Below are 20,434 nucleotides of genomic sequence, written 5' to 3'. Positions count from 1 at the left end.
GTGTGCCTGTGGCCACTGTTTGCATGTGTCCTGCATGTCATTAAACTACACCAGACCCAGCTGCTCTCTCTGTGGTGCAGCTCCCCTTCCTGAGAGGGACTCAGGGCAAGACACCTCACACACAGGCACCCCTTCCCACCCTGAGATGTACCAGGCTGTTCCCCAGCCCTCCTGAGTCCATTTGCTGGCCCAGTCCTGCCCTCCAGCACTGCGATACCTGACCTGAATGGGGCATCTAACAAAGGTGTTCTTGGCTGCTGAGGGCAGGCCACTTGGCATGGTTCCTCTGAAGGGATTGGCCTGCACGATTACAGCCTCTGGAACTGTTAGCTGGAGAAATGGTTAGAGCGGTAGCTCTTGCACCATGCCTTCCCTCGGGGAGCTGCCTGTGTACCATGGCTCCTGGCCTGATGTGCTGGGAGTCTGAGTGGGTCAAGCCCTGTGCTGGTGGCTGAGACCACCATGGGGGTGCAGTGGGGTGAGATGCCCTGGGTTGGCCCATAGGAGCTCCCGTAGGAACTCTGAAAACAGGCAGGGGCTGGCTGCAGGGTCCCATGAGCTAGAGCCTCTTCCCAGGGCTCCCAGGGCCCTGGCGTTGGGAACTGCAGAGGACAGGCTGGCCTTTGCTAGGCACTGCCCAGGTCCTGATGGTGGGGACATGATGCACTGGAGCTGATGAGATGTTCCTGACCACCATGCTCTCTGGGCAGGTGCTAGGCACTAGGAGAGTGAAAGGCAAAAGAAAGAGACATGGGGAGAGGAGATGGTGTTGTCCATTGCAGCCCTGGGAACTCAGAAATGCCAGACTGGGCAAAATGGAGCTGCTGGGAGGGGTGTTTACAGATGGGGTCTGTTGCCCTGAAATAGCTGGAAGCAAGTGAGCTGGATGATGGGAGTGAGGGGGATCCAGTGGCAGCAGTAAAGCTCTGAGAGGCCAGGGTGGCAGTGGGAAAGATATTCCAAGCAGTCATGGCAGTTGGGATCAACAGTGCCTGGAGTGTGTGGAAGAACTTCCTGACACAGTCGGTCAGTGAGCCGACCAGGCGAGATGCCTCCTGGACCTTCTGCTTACAAGCAGGGAAGGACAGGTGGGTGATGTGTTGGTCAAAGGATGTCTTAGGCACAATGATCATGAGATGATACAATTTCCAATTCTTGGAAAAATAAGGAGGATGTTCATCAGAACTGCTACCTTGGACTTCTGGGGGACAACTTTGGCCTGTTTAAGAGCCTGGTTGGCAGAGTCCCCTGGGAGACAGTCCTGAAGGGCAAAGGGGTCCAGGAAGGCTGGACATTCTTCAAGAAGTCTTAAAGGCACAGGAGCAGGCTGTCCCCGTTGCCAAAAACCAAGCCAGCAGGGGAGAAGACTGGCCTGGCTGAGCAGAGAGCTTTGGCTGGAACTAGGAGGGGAAATGGAGAGTTTACCACCCACGGAAGGGACAGGCAACTCTGGAGGACTAAAAGTATGTCACAAATTTCTGCAGAGCGAAGATTAGAGAGGTGGAAGCCCAGCTAGAACTCGGGCTGCTCACTGCCATAAAATAGAACAAAAAAAAAGTTTTTACAAATACATTAGAAACCAAAAGAGGGCTAAGGAGAATCTTCATCTTTTATTGGATGCAGCACAGAACATTGCCACAAAGGGTGAGGAAAAGGCTGAGGTGCTTGATGCTTTCTTTGCCTCAATCTTTAACAGCAAGACCAGGTTCCATCTGGGTACCCAGCCCCTGAGCTGGAAGACAGGGATGAGGAGTGGAATGAAGTCCCCACAGTCCAGGAGGAAGTAGTTAGTGACCTGCTGCTCTCTTTAGACACACACAAGTCTATGGCACCGGGTGGGATCCACGCAAGGGTATTGAGGGAGCCAGCAGAGGAGCTCACCAAGCTGCTCTCCATCATCTGGCAGCAGCCCTGACTAACCGGGGACCTCCCAGAAGACTGGGAGTTAGCCAATGTGACATTCATCCACAAGAAGGGCAGGAAGGAGGATCTGGGGAACTACAGGCCTCTCAGCCTGACCTTGGTGCCAGGGAGGGTTATGGAGCAGGTTGTCCTGAGCACCATCACATGGCATGGGCAGGGCAACCAGAGGATCAGGCCCAGCCAGCACAAGTTTATGAAAGGCAGGTCCAGCTTGAACCTGATCTCCTTCTATGACAAGATGACCTGTTGAGTGGCTGAGGGAAAGACTGTGGACGTTGTCCTTGTGGACCTTAGCAAATCCTTTGACACCATCTCCCACAGCATCTCCTGGAGAAACTGTCTGCTCATGGCCAGGACGGGTGTGCTCTGTGCTGGGTTAAAAGCTGGCTGGATGGCCAAGCCAGAGAGTGGTGGGGAATGGAGTTACATCCCGCTGGCACCGGTCACACTGGGTGTCCCCAGGGCTCAGTGCTGGGGCCACTCCTGTTTAATATCGATGATCTGGATGAGGGGACCGAGCGCTCCCTCAGTAAGCTTGCAGACAGCCCCAAGCTGGGGGAGCGTTGATGTGGGGGAGGGCAGGAGGCTCTGCAGGGGGATCTGGGCAGGCCGGGCCGATGGGCCAAGGCCAGTTGGAGGAGGTTCAACAGGGCTCAGTGCCGGGTCCGGCACCTGGGTCACACCAGCCCCACGCAGCGCTGCGGGCTGGGGGCAGGGGGCTGGGAACTGCCCGGAGGGAAAGGGCCTGGGGGGCTGGCTGACGGCAAACTGAACGTGAGCCCCCAGTGTGCCCAGGTGGCCAAGGAGCCCAACAGCATCCTGGCTTGTGGCACAACAGTGTGGCCAGCAGGACCAGGGCAGTGACCGTCCCCCTGCACTCGGCACCGGCGCAGCCGCACCCCCAGCCCCGGGTTCAGTTTCGGCCCCTCACTCAGGAGGGACAGTGAGGGGCTGGAGCGTGTCCAGAGCCGGGCAGCGGGGCTGGGGCAGGGGCTGGGGCACAAGTGCTCTGAGGAGCGGCTGGGGGAACTGGGGGGGTTCAGCCTGCAGAGGAGGCGGCTCGGGGGGGCCCTCATGGCTCCCTACAGCTGCCGGGCGGGAGGCTGTAGCGAGGTGGGTATCCATCTCTTCTCCCAAGGAGCAAGTGACAGGACGAGAGGAAACGGCCTCAAGTTGCACCAGGGGAGATTTCAACTGGATATCAGGAAAATTTCTTCATGGAAAGGGTGGTCAGGCACTGGAACAGGCTGCCCAGGAAAGCAGTGGGGTCACCATCCTTGGAGGTCTTTAAAACACGTACAGATGCATTGCTTAGGGACATGGTTTAGCGGTGGGCTTGGCAGAGCTAGGTTAATGTTAGGACTTGGTGATCTTAAAGGTAACCTAAAGATTCTGTGTTTCTATTTTTTTTGTATGGATCCTTGTGGTAGAGCCTGGGGCTGAGTCTGTGCCGTGCTGGAGCAACCAGGGGAGCAGCTGACCAAGCCCTCAGCATCTCCAACTGCCAGTGTCCTGGGTGTTCCCAGACAAAACCTGGCCCTTTGAGCCCAGGAGCTGTGCCTGCTGAACCCCCCCCTTCCTGACAATTCTGCCTTGAGTCAAGGAGTCCCCAGCCCTGGCACACAGCTGCTCACCCCTCCAAGGAGGGGCCCACAGCCACCCCAAGAAAGTAGGCATCGCTGCAGGGAGGGGTGACACTGAGCAGTGCTGCCCCAGGCCCACCCCGCCTTCAGTCCCTCCTTTGGTCCATGAAAGCCATGCTGGGACATTCCCAAACCAGCCTTTATGTACTTAAACAGCCGTCATTAACCCTTCTTGTGCCTGGCCTACAGCTCGCCTTACAAGCAGGCCCTAAGGTGGGAGAATCCCGTATGGTGCGTGCTGGGCGAAAGCCTTCAGGGACTTGAGCCTGTCCTTGGGTGGCCCTGTCTGGCATGCGTGTGGTGAACAGCACAGCTCTCCCAGCCTGCCTTACAGCATGCCTTTCTCCCTGCAGCGTCCCATCCCTCTGGCTAACAGGATTACTCTCATACTCATCATCAGGCATCCCAGCAGCCTGGGGACAGAGATGTGAGACAATGGAGCTGGGGAGATGAACATGTTGGGAGGGCTGGAGGGAAGGTGCCAGCACATCCTCTTTTCAGTCTGGTCCTCCATGCAGGCAAGGGCTGCAGGGACCAGGACTGGTGCCTGGGGGAGGGAATGTCATTACCCTTCCACCCCCCAGGATCTGGACGCTCTCTTGTCTGCCTGGAGGCATCAGCACCTGACACCCACCAAGTGTTGTGCTCTGCCTGCAGGACTCTGATGACAATTCTCGTGTCTCCATCACTTTCTTCCGACTGTTCCGGGTGATGCGGCTGGTGAAGCTGCTGAGCCGGGGGGAAGGTGTCAGGACCCTCCTGTGGACCTTCATCAAGTCTTTCCAGGTATGTGAGTGTTCCCCTCCCAGACAAGCACGTGCCCTGGACTGGCAGCAAGCTCTGATCCTCAGGCCAGCTGCGTGAGCAGTCCATCCTCACCAGGCAGAAGAAAGCTGCAGTGCTGGTAGGCTGCTGGCCTTAAACTGGACCAGGGGCTTGTGCTGTACAGGAGAACATTCCTGTGTGGGCATGAAGATGTGGGAGGGCTCCCTGGCTGACACCACCGTGTGTCAGTGCTGGGCTGAGCAAACAGGCAGGGCCTGCCCAGGTCCACCAGCCCCAGTCCCCGTGAGGCTGGGCTCTGCACCAAGTGGGTAGCTCAAGAGCATTCTGCAGCATCTCAGCACATAGCCCCTGAGCCTGGGCAGTTCCCTCAGCCCCGGGAGTTCCTGTGTTACGCTCAGCCTTTGTCCCAGCTGCAGAGACCTGATGCTCCCCTGGGGGCTGGCATAACCTGCCCATGCATTACAACTGGGCAGTGGGGCTGGTGGGAGGGTGGTTAGAGGAGCAGGCAGAAAGCAAGCTACCCACTCCCCACATGGCGGCCAGGATGCTGGCCTCACACAGTAGCTCCAGACTCAAGCTCCTGTCTCTGGGTTGCCTTGATGCTGGGCTGTTGTCTCACATAAGCCATGGTCCTTTTGTCACAGGCTCTGCCCTACGTGGCCCTGTTGATTGTGATGCTTTTCTTCATCTATGCTGTGATCGGGATGCAGGTGAGAGGCACAGGGGTGGGATTTGGTCTTGAGCAGATGCCCTGAGCCTAATAGCATCTGGGGAGATGGGATGGAAAGGGACTAGGCTGTCTGCCAGGCACTCGCTGGACTTTGCACATGATGGGACCATTTTACCCTGGTCTGCGAGGATGTTTACAGCCCCAGCAGCCTCCTTCCATCCTCAGGCTGCAGCTAGCGCAACTGAGGCATGCAGCAAATAGCACTTTCAGAGTCAAAGACACAACCTAGACACAGTCACCAGTGCTTGTGCCTGGTTCAGAAGACCTTGTCTCCTTGGCCTGGATGAAATGCAGCATAGGCAGGAATGTCCAAGGAGCTTGTGAGCCCCAGAGCACCCACAACCCAGTTTCAGTCTCTTCTGGGGACACCCAAAACCAAGTAAACAAAAGGAAGAGGAGCTCAGGGACAGGGGTGCTCTGGAAGGTAGTTGGTGCCTGAGAAAGGTGCTGTGATGCTGAAAAGGTGATTTACAGATGTTTGGGAAGATTGCCATGGTGGATGGGACCCAGATCAACCGAAACAACAACTTCCAAACCTTTCCACAAGCTGTGCTGCTGCTCTTCAGGTCAGTCTTGTCTTGGTGAGCTAACATCTTCAGAAGCGAGCTGGGCTCAGAGTCAGCATGGGAGCCCACCAGCCTGGAGTGAGGGAGACCAGCATTTCTCTGGTTGATTTCTTTTTTGCCCTACAGAAAAATCTCTTGAAGCAGTGGAAACATTTCAGGTTTGCTTGGTGCAGCTGAGTTGGAGGAGAGAGAGGCACTTTGGGGTTTCTATTCTCGATGTTTCTTTCCAAGACTGGATTTTAATTTGTGAATCTTGAGGAAACTCAAGGGGAAGCAACAGCTCAGTCCAAGCCTTTCCTCAGTTCCAAATGCTTCACTTTGGAGCTTTGAATAGGAGACTCCCCACAGCAGCCCAAGCCCAAGATCCTGGCTGCTCCTTTCCCAGTAGCTCCCCATCCCCGTGTGTGCTGGGCTGGCCACAGCCCTCCCTGCATGCCCAGCTCATCATGCTGAAGGACGAGCAGGCATCCCCTCTCCCCAGGTGTGCAACTGGTGAGGCCTGGCAGGAGATCCTACTGGACTGCAGCTACGGCAAGCTGTGTGACCCTGAGTCAGACTTTGCTGAGGGCGAGGAGTACACCTGCGGCACGGGTTTTGCCTACTTCTATTTCATCAGCTTCTACATGCTCTGTGCCTTCCTGGTATGCTGGCTTCCACGGGGCTCCCTTTGGCACCCCTGTCCTGGCCCTGGGTAGTCCCTGGTGTTGAGTTAGATTTGCATCTCATGGGGCTGAGCCCACAGCACCCTCTTCCTAGGGGCATCACCCCCCAGCCCATCAACCCAGCCATGATGCAAACTTGGCACCGCATTCCCAGGATCCCCCATTAGTTCCTTCCCACAGACAGCTTCCATGTGCTGCCATCCAGATGTGTCTGTGTTGGCTCTCGCAAGGGTGGAGAGGAAAGGTCCTGTGCCTGCTGCAGCCTTTAACATGATCTCCTTGGGTGGGAGGCCCATTCCTGCATGGGGTGACCCACAGCATCCCCTGGCTCCAGGGGAACTCAGGCTTCTCCTCCTGAGCACATCTGCCTGCATTTTCCCACTGCCCTGCTCTGTGCTGCCAGCTGTGAAGGCCAAGGGACCTGCTGAGTGCCTGCCCTAACTCATGTCCTTCACATCAACTCCTCTGCCCTCAGATCATTAACCTCTTTGTGGCTGTCATCATGGATAACTTTGACTACCTCACTCGTGACTGGTCCATCCTTGGGCCCCATCACCTGGACGAGTTCAAACGGATCTGGGCTGAGTATGACCCTGAGGCCAAGTGAGTGACAGGGGATGCATGGCACAGAGGGGATGGTCTGTGGGAAGCCTGGGGCTGGCTGCCCTTAGACACACATTAGAGCTGTGGCACTAAGAGTTAGTTCCCAGTGTCTCAGAGGTGGATGTGGACTTGCCAGCATATTCCAGGGCTGATACAAGCCATCAGGAGGTTTGGGGACACAAGACTTCCAGTCCCCTCTTCATCCAGCCCAGGTGATGCTGCCAGCTCTTCCCATGCCACTGCACACCTTTATCTGCTGTCTGGTGCCATGAGGAACAGCTGCTTTCCCCAAGAGGAGCACAGGGAAGTGTAGGGATTTGCCCACCACGGGAGCACAGGGCAGGCCGCAAGCATGAACCCACCCAGCCCCTGCCTGAACCACTGTCCACCTGCTGATGCAGTTTGTCGTCTCTGCAGGGGCAGAATCAAACACTTGGATGTAGTGACTTTGCTGAGACGTATCCAGCCTCCCCTGGGCTTCGGAAAGTTCTGCCCGCACCGTGTAGCTTGTAAGGTAAGAGCCAAGGGGGTGACAGGGTGTGTGGGCACAGGGTCACCTTCCCCAAGCTGTGTCTGCTTCCTCCCTAGGGAGGCTGAGGGTGACAATCCAGCCAGCTTCCCAGCATAATGGTTTATATGCATGCTCTGACCTCTTGTGTTTAATGGAAGAGAGTATTCTGGAGGCAATTCCGTGTTAACCTGCACGGAGCTGATGTGTTTCAGGCTCCTGGAGATAAGGAACTGCCTGTGCTCAGCCCCACACTGGGGGGGGTCTCCGCCCAACCTGGACCACTCAGTGCAGAGGGACTCCCGAGCCACACTGGTGTGCCCCACATCTGCATCTGCTGCAGGAGAGAAATTCTGGGCCTGAGTACCTGGCCATACCAACTGGGCTGTAGAATTTTGTTTCCAAGGGCTGATAGCACTGAGGGAGCTGGAAACACCATCTCTGTGTGCATCAGTACACTTTACCTGGCTTAGCTCGTTGTGCGCAAGTCCAGGGCCTGTGTGGGACTCACGTGTAAACCACACGGGCAGGGGCTTAGGCACTGGTGTAAACCCTTGTGGGTCTTAAGCAAACTCATTAGGAGTTTTGATCCCCAGATCCCTCACAGCAGCCTGGGGCACTTTTTGGAGAGTGGAGCACAATGCAGAATTACTCCCATCTCCCTGACAGCAATACTGTGTCTTTTGCTGGCTGGTTGTTAAGCCTGGAGAAAAGGAGGCTGAGGGGAGACTTTATTGCTCTCCACAACTACTTGAAAGGAGGTTGTAGTGACATGGGTATACATCTCTTTTCCCAACAAGTGATAGACCAAGAGGAAACGGCCTCAAGTTCATCCAGGGGAGGTTTCAATTGGATATTAGGAAATAATTCTTCACTGAAAGGGTGGTCAGGCACTGGAACAGGCTGGCCAAGGAGGTGATTGAGTCACCATCCCTGGAGGTATTTAAAAGACATGTAGATGTGGTGCTTAGGGACATGGTTTAGTGGTGGGCTTGGCAGTGCTAAGTTAATGTTTGGACTTGATGATCTTAAAGGTCTTTTCCAACCTAAATGATTCTATGATTTTCTCCCATGGCACCAATGCCCCATAGATTGTGTTATTTCCACAGATCTGACCTGGTTCTCCCTGTAGCTTCATCCGGTTTAGCTGGCTGGTTAGGATCAGTGATGTTGCTGCCCGTGGCCTGTGTGCCGCCAAGCACTGGTGCAGAGCCCCGTGGGCCTGGATAGAGCCGGGAGGGCTCTTTGACCAGCAGCTCAGTGCCCTGAGCAGAGCCTCTCTCTGGCCGGGACAGGCTGTGTGTTTGTGGGGAGCTGCCAGACTGCTCTGGTGCCTGGAGTCACAGGTGTTGGTTTGCTTGCAGCGTCTGGTGTGCATGAACATGCCCCTGAACAGCGATGGCACTGTCACTTTCAATGCAACTCTCTTTGCACTGGTGAGGACAGCCCTCAAGATCAAGACAGAAGGTAAGTTATGCTCCTGTCTGCCTCTATGGCCTGATGGGGTGACCCTCTTCTTGTGCTGCAGGGTGCTGGTTACACACTGTTCTACTCTGTCCAGGGACCTCAGGGCACTTGCCTATGAGGCTAGACCCTCTGGTGCAACCCTTAGCTTCATGCTATTAATTACCTCATTGGACCAGAGACCATGGCCATGTGCATGGGGCTGCTGAAACCAAGCCTGGAGGACATTATTAGCTGCAGGCACATGTGTTGCAGCCCTGGAGTGAACCAATGCCACCCCAGCTGAATAACTTAGCCCTGAACAGCTCAGGAGTGGTTCTGACCCAGTTACCATCTCTGCCACAATGTACAGCCACCAGCCTCCCTTCCTGCACTGTTGAGTGTAGTCTGATCTCTCCCTGCACCAGATTTTCACATGCTTTTTCTTCACTCATGTTCACATTCCCCTGGGAATGAACCACTCTGTCCTGCTCACTTTTCTTGCAGGTAACTTTGAGCAGTCCAATGAGGAGCTCAGAGCCATTATCAAAAAAATCTGGAAGAGAACAAGTATGAAGCTTTTGGACCAGGTCATCCCACCTATTGGAGGTATGCCACATGATGGTACTTCCCAGAGGGGCAGAGGGACATCTGGTCAGGGTCTCAACTGCTCTGACAGCTCCAGGGCCTTGTGATAGGCAGTATCGTCAGGTTGGTTTCCTCCCCTCCAGATGATGAAGTGACAGTGGGCAAATTCTATGCTACTTTCCTCATCCAAGAGCATTTCAGGAAGTTCATGAAGCGCCAGGAGGAGTATTACGGGTACCGGCCCAAGAAGAACCCTGTGGAGATCCAGGTTGGTAGTATGTGGGTGGTGTTGGAGGGGTGACCCTTCCTGGGGGCAGGCAGGGTGTGGTGGGGAGCTCTGCAGACCAGGCAAGAGGCTTCCCCCAGCTCCGGAAAGTCCAGGGTGAGAGACAGAGCTGCAGTGACACATGGGGACCTCTGTGCCTTGGTCTCTGGAAATGAGGTGGCCCTAAGTGCTGAACTGGCCATGAGCACTCCGCTGCTGAGGGTGACCTTAGTTTCCAGGGTGCAGGTAACTCCAGAAGCAAAGGAGATTTTCAGCTCCCTGCCCTACTGACTTTGGCCACAGAGAGGGCTCAGCAGGGTCTGGGGCCTCACCAAGCAGTTTCTAAGATCTGGAAACCCCCTCCACAAACCAATGTCTGGGCCAAATGCTGCTCGTCCAGGCCCTTATCCACCTACTCTTCTCCATTCCCAGGGCCTTCTCCTTTTCCTCACCTTAGCAGTGTTGCAGGTAGTTCTGTGTGCCTGGTGCTCTCTGTGTCATCTTTCTTTGTGCACTTTGTTGCACTTTGCCTAGTGCAACATCATGCGGAGAGGGGTTGATGTGGCTCATCTTGAGCAGGACCACTGCAGTTAGAGAAGCCTGCACAACAGCCCTGAAGGATGCTTTCAGGGTAGGACAGGAGAGGATTTAGGTACCTGGCCAGAGCAGCTGGGATGTCCCCAGCTTCTCCTGACCTTATAGAGAAGAAATAACTTGTAGAGATATGACACCAGGAACAAAAGGTGCAAGGCAAGCAACAGAGCCAGGCCCCAGATCAGCTATCTCCAGATCAGGGACAAAGGCACAGCTACTCTTTGTGCATCACCAGCTCAGCCCTTCGTTAGGCTGCCCTTAGCACACCCCTTTGCGGGACAGCATTAGCCCAGAAGCTATTTCACCAAGCACAGAACCAGCCAGTTGCAGGGCGACCCATGGCCTGTCCCTGGTAGGAGACCTGGCAGGGCAGCGTGGCTTACCTAGTGAACGTGATTCATTGTGTTTCCTTGTCCAAAGCCCAAAGTGAGAGGTGTGGTGGGGCCAGGCCACATCCAGCCATGCCTTCTTGTCCCCACCAGGCTGGGCTGAGGAGCATTGAAGAAGAAGCTGCTCCTGAAATCCATCGGGCCATTTCTGGGGACCTCACTGCTGAGGAGGAGCTGGAAAGAGCAATGGTGGAGGCTGCCATGGAGGAAGGGATATACAGGGTGAGTGCAGCCCTCAGGGCACCCCAGGTGGTGGTGGTCGCCCCAAGTCCCCATTTTAATGTGTTGGTGGTGGGTCAGTGTGGCTACCAGCAGCTGGAGGACAGTCCGCAGAGGTGAGCCTGACCGTGGAAGGCAGTGTGGACTACAAGGATGGGTCAGCACTTCTTTCCTCTCCCTGAGCGTTAGGACATCCTGGTTGAGTCATCCTGGGCAACCTGTTCTCCGCCTCAGTTTCCCCTCTGTAAAAGGACCCTGCTCATATGCCTGGCAGGGGTGTGCTGAATGTTTACCCACAGGTTTGGAGGGACCCATTCACACCTTCCGTCAGGCTAAGGCAGGGCAGCTCAGGTGTTATCATTACCAGAGCAGAAACAGACTCACTTCCCACTCCCTGGGAGTCTTTGAGACAGCCTGGGCAGGTGTGGTGTTGCAGGGTTGCAACTCCTGCTGTGTTCAGAGGTTTCACTAGCTCAGGCTGTCCCACAGAGGTGGCAGGATTTGCCATGCACGGGGCTGGCTCCAATCCCAGTGCTGCTATGTGACCATCACCCCTCAGTGCCTCTGTTCTTCCCTACCAAGGCAGTCAGGCTTTTGAAACCATGTGGTCTGTGAGGCCCAAGTAGACAGACCAGAAGACTGCTGTTCCCATGGGCACCCCCACACGTCTCCTCCCATGGGAATGGCCCCAGAACAGCCCAGTGCTCCAGGTCTCCCCTGATGCCCTCCCTGTTGGTTGCAGAGAACAGGTGGCTTGTTTGGCCAGGTCGACAGCTTCCTGGAGCCCAGCAGCCCTCTGCAACCCCAAGTGGCCAGCCAGAGGCCCCTGCAGTTCTTGGAGGTGGGCAGCGAGGACCTCGATTCCCCTGTCTTCCTTGATGACTTCCCCCAGGAAGGCAATACCAACAGCAACAATGCCAACAGCAACAACTGGCTGGAGGGGTAAGGGCTGGCGAGCCTCATGTGGGCGGGTGAGGAGGGGCAGAGCTGGGCCATGCCTGGTAGCTCCCAGAGGGGCTGTGCTGGCAGCTGGCTGCACATCAGTCTTGCCCAGGGTCTTCCTGGATGGGTAAGGTCTGGAGAAGTGGCTGAGTTGCAGCAGCGAGGTCCCTGCAGACTGGGGGAGGCATTGAACGATGGCTGTGGAAGTGGCTCCGTGGTCACAGGAGCTTTGTGCAGAAATTCAGCCCCTGGGATGTGAGTCAGTGTGTGTGATTCCCTGCGTGCCCTTCTTGTCCTTCCCATCACTCCATCTCGGTGCCGTGAGGATCGAGGTGGACAGCAGGGCTCCAGGGATGAACAACCCTTCCCCTTCCCTGCCAATCTCTCAGTGCCAAGGCCAGGTAGAGGCCACCAGCACCTTCCTGGGCACAGGTACAGGGGACAACAGTTACCGTTATAAGAGGATGTACTTAATACTACTTCTTGGTGTCTCCACCCTGTTCATCCGTCCCAGGTGCCCCTACTGGTCTGCCCCCAGCTGCATTCCCCAGGGTGGAGAAGGTGGGGAGGGCTGCACCCCTGGGTGCAGGGGTCCCTGCTCAGGCTGACCCACCTGCCTGCCCTTGCCAGGATGGAATATGAGAACGAGGTGCTGAGGAAGACGGTTTCAGCAGCACCCAGGCATCCAGCACGGGGTGAGTCTCAGCATCATTCCTCTGCTGGGGGATCTGGACCAGCCCAAAGGCCAGGGCAGGGGGAAAGGGCTGATGTTGTTGGGCAGGAGGAGGAGACGCAGACCCCAACAACTTGAAGGTTATTTGAGAGCCCCAAGCACAGTGGGACCTGTCTGGAGACTTATATGAGACCATCCTCCCACCTTCTAACCCTCTGGGGTGATGGATCCAGTGCCTCGGGCTGAGGGAGGAATGGCCACCCCTGGGCAGCAGGGCCAAAAGACCATGTTCATCTCCACAAACAGGAACTTCTCCTTCCCAGTGTGAGTGGGAAGCCAGCACAGGGCAGTGGGCAGACACTGGGACTTCAGTTGGTCCTGAACTTCTAAATTCTTTGGTTCCCCCAGTCTAGTTAACCCAGAACACCCATTCCCAGCTCTGGGCAGCAGTGGTGTCCTTGCTTTTGTGCCCATCTAATGTCCCCACCTTTCCCTCTCCCAGAGCTCAACCACCCCTTACCCATGAAGAGGCTGCAATGGAGACTGAGCAGGAGACAAGGGGCCACCGCTGGAGTTCACCCATCATCACAGCTGCACCTTCTCCCCCAGGAGGTAAAGGGGGCAATGTATGCCCTGAGACAGCAATGTGTGGGACATTGGTGAACCTCCTTCTGCTCCTGGGAAAGGCTGTGCTGGGGAGGAGCCAGTCTCTAGAGCTGCCGGCCATGAAGCCAGCCTTACTGGAGCTTTCTTTTCTGATCAGCTCAGGGAAGGACACAGGCCCTCACCCCACTGCTGCAGCAGGCACAGGGTGCTCATCCAAGCTGGGATAGCTCAAAGCAGCATCTCTCTGGCTCCCTGGCCGCCTCCAGAGCCAGGGCAGAAAAAAGGGGTGCATCAGATTTGCTCTCACACTCCCCTGGCTGCCCTTGGCTGGCCACAGTGCCTCATCACCTGGCAAGTGCTGTGGCAGGAGATAAGGGTCTGGTTCCCAGCTCTCTTTGCCCACATGGTCCTGCTGGTCCCGTTGCGGGTGGTGTCCTGAACCCAAGAGTTTCTGGCAGAATGGGAGCGCATGTCTAGGCTGGGGACAGTACCTGCAGCCTCCACACGAATATGGGAGGGATCTTCCATGGGAATTGCACAAGTCCAGGCTGCAGTACTTTGCTCCTCTTGCCCAGCTGCCTGGAGAAGGTGGCATTGTGACAGGAACAGAGTCCAGCTCAGGGTGCCAGCAGGGTGAAAGCGGTGACCCAAGCACATCCTCCACCCTGCCCATCACCTTCCTCATTCAGGAGGTAAGGCAGAGACACAGCCTGGCAGAGGAAGAGGCAGGGCTGCCAGGGAGTGAAAGGGGCTGGCTGGGGTGCCATGCTCATGCCAGGTTGGGAGGCTGGAGGGCAAAGCTTCACTATGAGCATGAGCAGCAGGTGTGTGCCAGCACAGCAGGGAAAAGGTGGTGAGGGTGGGCTGCCTGCAGCCTGGGACACTTCTACAGACTAAACACACACCAGGCTGTGACCCCATCCTCTGCTGCAGGCTCTGATCTCTGGGGGCCTTGTGGCTCTGGCCTGTGACCCATCCTTCGTAGCGGTGACCAGGGACGAGATGGCAGCCAGCAGCCAGCTGGAGATGGATGAAGTGGAGAAGGCAGCCTTGGAGCTGTTAAAGGGAAGAGAAACACCGCAGGGTACAAAAACTGACTCTGCCCCCCGGGACACCTCGGCTGCATCACTAGGCATCTCCCCAGAGCTCAGCACAGCCCCCTCCCAAAAGACCACCACCGCCACCCGCCTGTGAGTGACCTGCCAATGCAGCCCAGTGGGCACGGTCCCTTCAGGAGCTTGCGGGGGGGGTTACTGGAGCAATGCCGCACTGATCCCCTTCTCTACCTGGGGTCCTGATGGGCTCTGTCCAGCTGCAGGAGGATTTTTGGGCTGGGTCTCCAGGATGCTGGTGCAGGACAGGATAATGCTGTGCCCGCAGGGTCTTGCAAGAGCTGGACAGGTCATTAAAGTGTTCCTGCTGTGTGACTCCGTGGATCCCCCTGTCCCCTCCTTCCTCTGCCACCCTGCCTTCACAGCCTGTGCCCACGGCTGCTTGCTGCCTAGCCCAGCCTGGGGAGAGGGCTGCAAATGCGAGAACACATTTAATCCGAGCTGGTGGTGATTCACAGGCAGCCTCCAGTCCCCATGCTGAGGGAGATCTGTCCCTGCTCCCAAGTGCTCATGCCTCAGCTAACCATTTGAGGGTGCCACGCTGCGGGTCTCCTGGTATCCCCACAGCTGGACGGCATCCTTATGTCTCTGCTGGAGTCTATTCCTCCTGCTTGCAGCCAAGCATGTCCTGTTGGAAGACAAATGGCAGATCTGCTTTGGGCTGGGGCAGCAGGCAGGCACAGGCTTTGTGCCACAGTGAGGCCTGGGGACTTCTTGGCTCAATCTCCCAACTGTATGAGAAACTGGGGATGCGACAGAGGTGTGAGAGTGCGTGTCCACATCAGTATGGCAGCCCTGGATCTAACCAAGAGGAGAGCTGGCCACTGCGATGCAATTTCTGTCACTTCAGGTATCTCCAAACACTGTTGTCGGGCTTGGGTACTAACTGGTCAGTCCGGCCCACAGGAGGGTCTCATCCAGCCCACAGACATCCCCACTGCTCTGCAGGGGACAGGCTGGAGATGCCACAGCCAGGAGAGCATGGGGAGCACAGCACTTGCTGCATGCCCATGGCCGTACTGCCCAGTACTGCCTCTGCACTGTCCACTGCTGCCTGGTATCAAGTAGCAGCTGAGGTTATTCCTCTAGGGCAGGGGTCCTCAAACTTTTTAATTAAACTTTTTAATTAAAGCGCGGATTAAGTGGCAGGTAGTCATCTGCATCTGCTTGGTTTCCCCCCCCCCAACCCCTGGCAGGGGGGGGCGGCGGGGGGGGTCTGTAAATACCAGGGGCCAGATTGAGGACCCTGGGGGGCCGTATAGGGCCTGCGGGCCGTACTTTGAGGACCCCTGGTCTAGGGGAATGGGTCTGCTCAGCGGTATAGCTTTACAGATCTCAGTGCCCCAGGTGGGGTCTGGGTGCCAAGCACTGAGGCAGCCCCATCTCTCCAGGCCATCTCTTTCACTGGGATCTTGCTCCAGAGGGCCCCCAGCCCAGCCAAACTGGGTAATGCAGGGTTCTTCCTTGCCTAATATATATTAAAATGCAGCAAACTGATGGGTCCTGGGGGAGATGCTGAATCAATAGAGCTTGCCTGCTCTCCAGCAGGGCATTTATTTGTTAACTTAATAAAAGGGAAATGGCTGTTGCTGAGCTCCAGCTGCAGCCTGAGTGTGGGGACATGGCAGCGCAGACAGCTTTCCCCCAAGGGGATGAAGGCAATCAGCAGGGATGTCGTAGGAACAGCTGATGCATCCCTTGTTCTTGCTTCACTGCCCTGGGGCAGGACATACACCCCTTTACACCCACACTCACAGATACACCCACCCGCTCCTGAGGAAGGGGCACGGGATGGTTGCCAATGAGGCTCTGGCATCTGCTCTGCCAGGGGGATGTCAAGGATGTGCTTCTTTAGTTACAAGGTGAATGGTGATGGTTTCCTGGTCCCTTTAGCGAGGTGCAGGACTGTGTGTGCCACTTTCCAAGGCAGGTGGGTGCTCACTGGGGACTCCAAACACAAAGGGTGACACTGGGGTGGGGACATACTGCAGTGATGGGGCAGTGCCTTTGCACGCTCTGCTGGGGTCTGGGGCTGCACAGGGTATGACTTGCCCCAAACTAGCATGTGAGGAGTCTTTCTCGAGTTGGTTTCTAGCTGAACTGGGGGAGAGGTCTGGTTTGTGACATGTCTGGCAGAAGGGCAGGAGTAGAAAGATAGGGCCAGGAACACCAAGCACTATTGCTGCCCATCTCTGCCTGGAGCTTTGGTGGGGATGGGCCCGGCCTCAGAGAAAACGGCAGCTCAGGGTGAGAAGTCCACACCCGACCCAGGTATCCTTGCAAACGTGGCCCCCAGGCACGAAGGAAGAGAAACGCTCATACCCTTCCTTGCAGGAGAAAAGGCCGTATCCTGCTCATCCCCTCGATGCTGTGTGAGCACGACGTGCCCTGGAACTCACCCATCCCAGCAGATGCCAAGCCAGCTTCCCCAGGGCGCAGAGCGCCGTGCAACATGGCAAGAGAGAGCGCGCGTGTGTGTGTGTGTGTGTGTGTGCAGGAGTGTGTGTGGCGACGGGTGCGTGCGTGTGCATGTCAGTGAGTGTGTGCGTGTGTCTGGGGGGCGGGGCGTGCATTCGTGCGGAGCGTGTCAGGGTGACCGGGGGAACTGGAGCCGTGCGTGTCTCTGTGCCTCTGCACGCCCGCGCCCTGGCCACGCGTGTCGGCGCGCCGGCACTGCGGCTGGGTGGGCGTGGCCGCCCCGCCCCGCCCGGCACCTGGGGCCGCCCCCGCCCCGCCCCGCCCCGCCCCGCCCGTGGATGCTCTCGGGCAGCGGCGGCCGCGGCGCCCGGGCGGCGGGGGCATGGCGGCCCCGGACAGTTGTGTTAAGGTGGCCGTGAGGTGAGTGCTCCCGCCGGGGGGGGGGGCGGGCGGGCGTAGGGAGCTCGGTGCACCTGGGGGCCCGATGCCCACCGGCAGGTTGGGGGCTGCAGCTGCGTGTGCACGGCGCGGGGGGCGGGGAGGGGTTGCGGATGTCCCGCTCGGCGCTGCCCGTCCCCGGGGCAGGGAGTTCCTCCCGAGTCGCGTTTTTGCTCCCCTCCTCCCCAGCCCCGCTGCCGCTGCTATCCTCCCCACCCCCACCCTGCATCGTTTCGGGGCTGCCTTCTCCCTCACCCCACCGGCTCCCCCGCTGTGCAACCCTGAGGTGCCCACCGCCCCTCCCGTCCCCTGCGGCTGGGGGCGGGGGGGCGAGCCTTGGAACCCCCGGCCCCTTCACCTGGAGACCTCGCCGTCGCCCAGCCTTTGGCAGCTCGGCAGCTCCTGGCTGCGTCGGGGGTGGATTTGGCGCCCCAGCGGTATCGGGCAAGATGCCGGGGGGGGTGGGGTGCGGGGGGGATCCCTGCCTGCCCCTGCACCCCCCTCCCCCCAGCTAGGTGGTAGGGAACGATGCGGCATCTCAGTGTCCTTTGTGCTGACTCCGGGCTGGGAACAATGCGCCTTCCAGAGCGTGCACCTCAATAAAGGAGCTGCCGGCGGTATCTAATTCATGCGGGGCCTCGGGGCGGGAGGGGGTGGCGGGGTGCTGCGGGAGCTCGGGGGGCGCTGGGCTGCGCGGCAGCCGGCGGGCAGACCACCCATCGTCTGCTGAGCCCCACGGGGGTGGGTGAAACCGGGGAGCTCTTTGTTAGCGCCGTGCCAGGCTGGGTGTATTCTGTGCACAGCCGCTGAGGTCCCGCAGACCCGCGTCGGTTTGCTCCTCTCTGCCCCGAGAGGAGGACGGGGGCCCCGGAGGAGGTGGGGATACGAGCCCCGCCGGAGCCAGCGGGAGGTGCAGGGACGGACCCTGTCGGCTGTCACGACCGGAGCTGTCGTCCCGCGTGGCAGCCAGCGCGCGCGCGGAAGGGACCGGGCCGGCGGCTCCCCCGGGAAGGGACCGGGTCAGCCGCGTGCTCCGGGCGGTGGGACCCGGCCCGGCCCCGGGCTCCCGTGCGCTGCCAGGGTGCCGCGAGGGGAGGATCGGGTCCCCGTGGGAACACGGCTCGGCAGGCCCAGCCCACGCGGTCACACCGACCTCCCCGCCTGGCTGTGCCTGCCTTGTCTCCCACCGTGGGTCTGCAAGGTGCCCGCCTGCGGTGGGCAGGGCACGCTGCAGCCCCCTGTCCGCACCCCTAAGGGCACGAGGCAGGTTGGGGTGCTGATGGCAGTCTGCGGGGGGGCTGTGTTAGTCCTCGGAAGAGGATTGCAGAGGGCACTGCCTTGCCTGGTCCCTGCTTGCCTGGGCAGAGCCAGAGCACAAAAGATGCCGGGTGCAGCTGCAGTGATGGAGGGAGAGAGGATGGGTGTGGGGCTGTGTGCGCTGGTGTGTGTGTGTATGTCCGCATGCATGCGGGTGTGCGCACCAGGACACCTCCCAGCGCTGCCTGCCGGTCCAGTCTTCCTGTCTTGGAAGCAGGCAGTGTTGATTTTCTGCCTTGCTCTGCTCAAGCAGCTGTGATTTTAAAGGATGAGGGAGCTGCAGGGGAGGTGACAGCATCCCCCTTGTGTCGGTGCTGCTGAGGTGCCGGCGCAGGGGCAGGGCTGGGCTGGGTTGTGCCCAAGGCAGGGGTGCCCATGCCAGGACACAGACCCTGGGACCGAGTGATTTCGGTGGCTGGATGTGATTTCCTGCTGGCCGGACTCTTCCCATCCTCCATCCTGCATTTCTCTTAGGACAAAGCCTTTTAACAAAGGCCCAGCTCAAGGCTGAATTCCCTTTTGCCTGGGAGATGGAATGGGTGCTGCTGGGAGTGGCACCTGAGTCGTTTCTGCTGGTCTCTTCCCACCTCCCTTTGGCCCCTGCCAGCAATGGGGTCGAGGTGATCGCTACTGTGAAGTGACTTCAATACGCAGCATTGCAGTGGGGCTAGGGTGTTCGCGGTGAGGATCCAGGGCAGGGAGGGGGAGGTCCAACTCTCTCCCACCCCCTCCTTGAGGCAGTGAGCCAGAGTCCGGCTCGGTGTAGCCCGTTGCTGCCGTGCAGGTGGGGCAATGTGAACGGTCAGGACGAAGGAGGAGGGCTGGGCACGAGGGGGCTGTGAAGACAAAGCAGGCAGGTCGCAGCACCATGCTGGAAGGTGGCGCCTGAGGCTGGGCTGGGTGGGCAAGGGCTGAGCTGCTCATCCTGCAGACCACCTGACTTTTCTGCCAAAGCAGCCCCAGGGGGCTGGTGATGGTCACCTCCTGCCCTGCCCTGGGCTGAGCGAAGGGCGAGGTTTTCCTTTGTGAGTGCTTGTGACACCTCGCAAGTGGAATGGCCAGGCTTCAGGAGTCTCCAAGAACCGCCCCCCCTCCAAGCAAACTTGCCTACAGATCCTACCTCCCTCAAGGTGCCAGTGCATGGAAGAGACTGAGTGCCTCTGGAGTGTGGCAGGACATGGAACAAAGCTCCCCTTTTGTTCTTTTATAACGTGAATATGCCAGCTGTGCCACTTCTTCAGGGTCTCTGTTGTCTGTGCTCCAGGTGGGAGTGAGGTGGGACCTGGGAAAGGGCCATAAACACTGGGAAGTGATGGGGCTTTGGAGGAAGGTGCCATGTGCTGCTGGAGTTAAATGTCCGGGTCATGGGGATGACCCAGCCAATGTCAAGGTGCTACAGCTACTGGGACCTGTCTCTGGAGCCTCGCAGAGCCCTCAGGGTGGGAGGAGTGGGGACAGAGGATCAGGGATGGTGGGGCTGAGCTGTTGTTGGGTGGATCCCAGTTCTTGCTGGTCCTCTCTTGGCCTGGTAGGAAGAGGCAGGAGAGATGCTGAGGCATTTCACTGTTGGCTTCATGGGTTCCCATCTTCCCCTTGGGAGACCCCTGGCTGCCCCGTTGGCACTGTGTAACCAAGGGACCCAGGTGCTGAGCCACTGACTGGGGCACGGGCGCGTTATATAGGCTTCCTGCGGGCCACGCATAAAATGGCTGGTACCTGCCCTTCTGTCAGCAGAAGGAAACGCAGGCCCGGCAGCTGCTCCTGGTCCAGAGGCTGATTTGTACCTGCACCTTGTACCTGCAACTCAGATATGCACCCTCTGCGAGGGCAGGGCTGGATCCTGCCCTGACTCCCACCCTCCCTGCAGGAACCTCACTTGCCCGTCAGTGTTCAGCCTGGCGTGGCACTTTGAGGGCATGTTTGAGCTTGCTGGCTCCAGCAGCCGCCACAGGGGAGGAAGCGATGGGGCTGAGCTGCCAGCAGCGGTTGAGCGTCTGCGCACCCTGTGC

The 20,434-nt window shown here is 58.2% G+C and overlaps 2 protein-coding genes across 10 annotated transcripts in view; both read left to right on the top strand.

Moving 5' to 3' along the window:
- Window positions 1–14,567, top strand: part of CACNA1S (calcium voltage-gated channel subunit alpha1 S) — a 45,699-nt gene extending 31,132 nt beyond the window's left edge. For 3 of the 5 annotated variants that reach the window (XM_040616664.1, XM_040616663.1, XM_040616665.1), the window contains 14 exons: window positions 4,224–4,352; window positions 4,997–5,062; window positions 5,557–5,648; window positions 6,130–6,289; window positions 6,786–6,913; window positions 7,331–7,427; window positions 8,786–8,888; window positions 9,372–9,473; window positions 9,596–9,720; window positions 10,794–10,922; window positions 11,662–11,861; window positions 12,492–12,556; window positions 13,037–13,146; window positions 14,074–14,567. In XM_040616664.1, the coding sequence (XP_040472598.1) occupies window positions 4,224–4,352; window positions 4,997–5,062; window positions 5,557–5,648; window positions 6,130–6,289; window positions 6,786–6,913; window positions 7,331–7,427; window positions 8,786–8,888; window positions 9,372–9,473; window positions 9,596–9,720; window positions 10,794–10,922; window positions 11,662–11,861; window positions 12,492–12,556; window positions 13,037–13,146; window positions 14,074–14,334 (1,767 nt within the window). In that variant the 3' untranslated portion in view covers window positions 14,335–14,567. Of the gene's footprint in view, window positions 1–4,223; window positions 4,353–4,996; window positions 5,063–5,556; window positions 5,649–6,129; window positions 6,290–6,785; window positions 6,914–7,330; window positions 7,428–8,785; window positions 8,889–9,371; window positions 9,474–9,595; window positions 9,721–10,793; window positions 10,923–11,661; window positions 11,862–12,491; window positions 12,557–13,036; window positions 13,147–13,715; window positions 13,833–14,073 lie in introns of all 5 variants that reach the window. The other 2 variants (XM_040616666.1, XM_040616667.1) reach the window with 1 other exon arrangement.
- Window positions 14,568–14,670: 103 nt separating this feature from the next.
- Window positions 14,671–20,434, top strand: part of KIF21B (kinesin family member 21B) — a 46,313-nt gene continuing 40,549 nt past the window's right edge. For all 5 annotated transcript variants that reach the window (XM_040616671.1, XM_040616670.1, XM_040616673.1 and 2 more), the window contains exon 1: window positions 14,671–17,090. In XM_040616671.1, the coding sequence (XP_040472605.1) occupies window positions 17,053–17,090 (38 nt within the window). In that variant the 5' untranslated portion in view covers window positions 14,671–17,052. The remainder of the gene's footprint in view (window positions 17,091–20,434) is intronic.

The sequence above is a fragment of the Falco naumanni genome, chromosome 17 (genome assembly GCF_017639655.2).
Source record: "Falco naumanni isolate bFalNau1 chromosome 17, bFalNau1.pat, whole genome shotgun sequence".
In the NCBI taxonomy this organism is placed as follows: Eukaryota; Metazoa; Chordata; class Aves; order Falconiformes; family Falconidae; genus Falco; species Falco naumanni.
The sequence above is the reverse complement of the archived record's forward strand: the minus strand, read 5'-3'. Positions and strand labels throughout refer to the sequence as shown.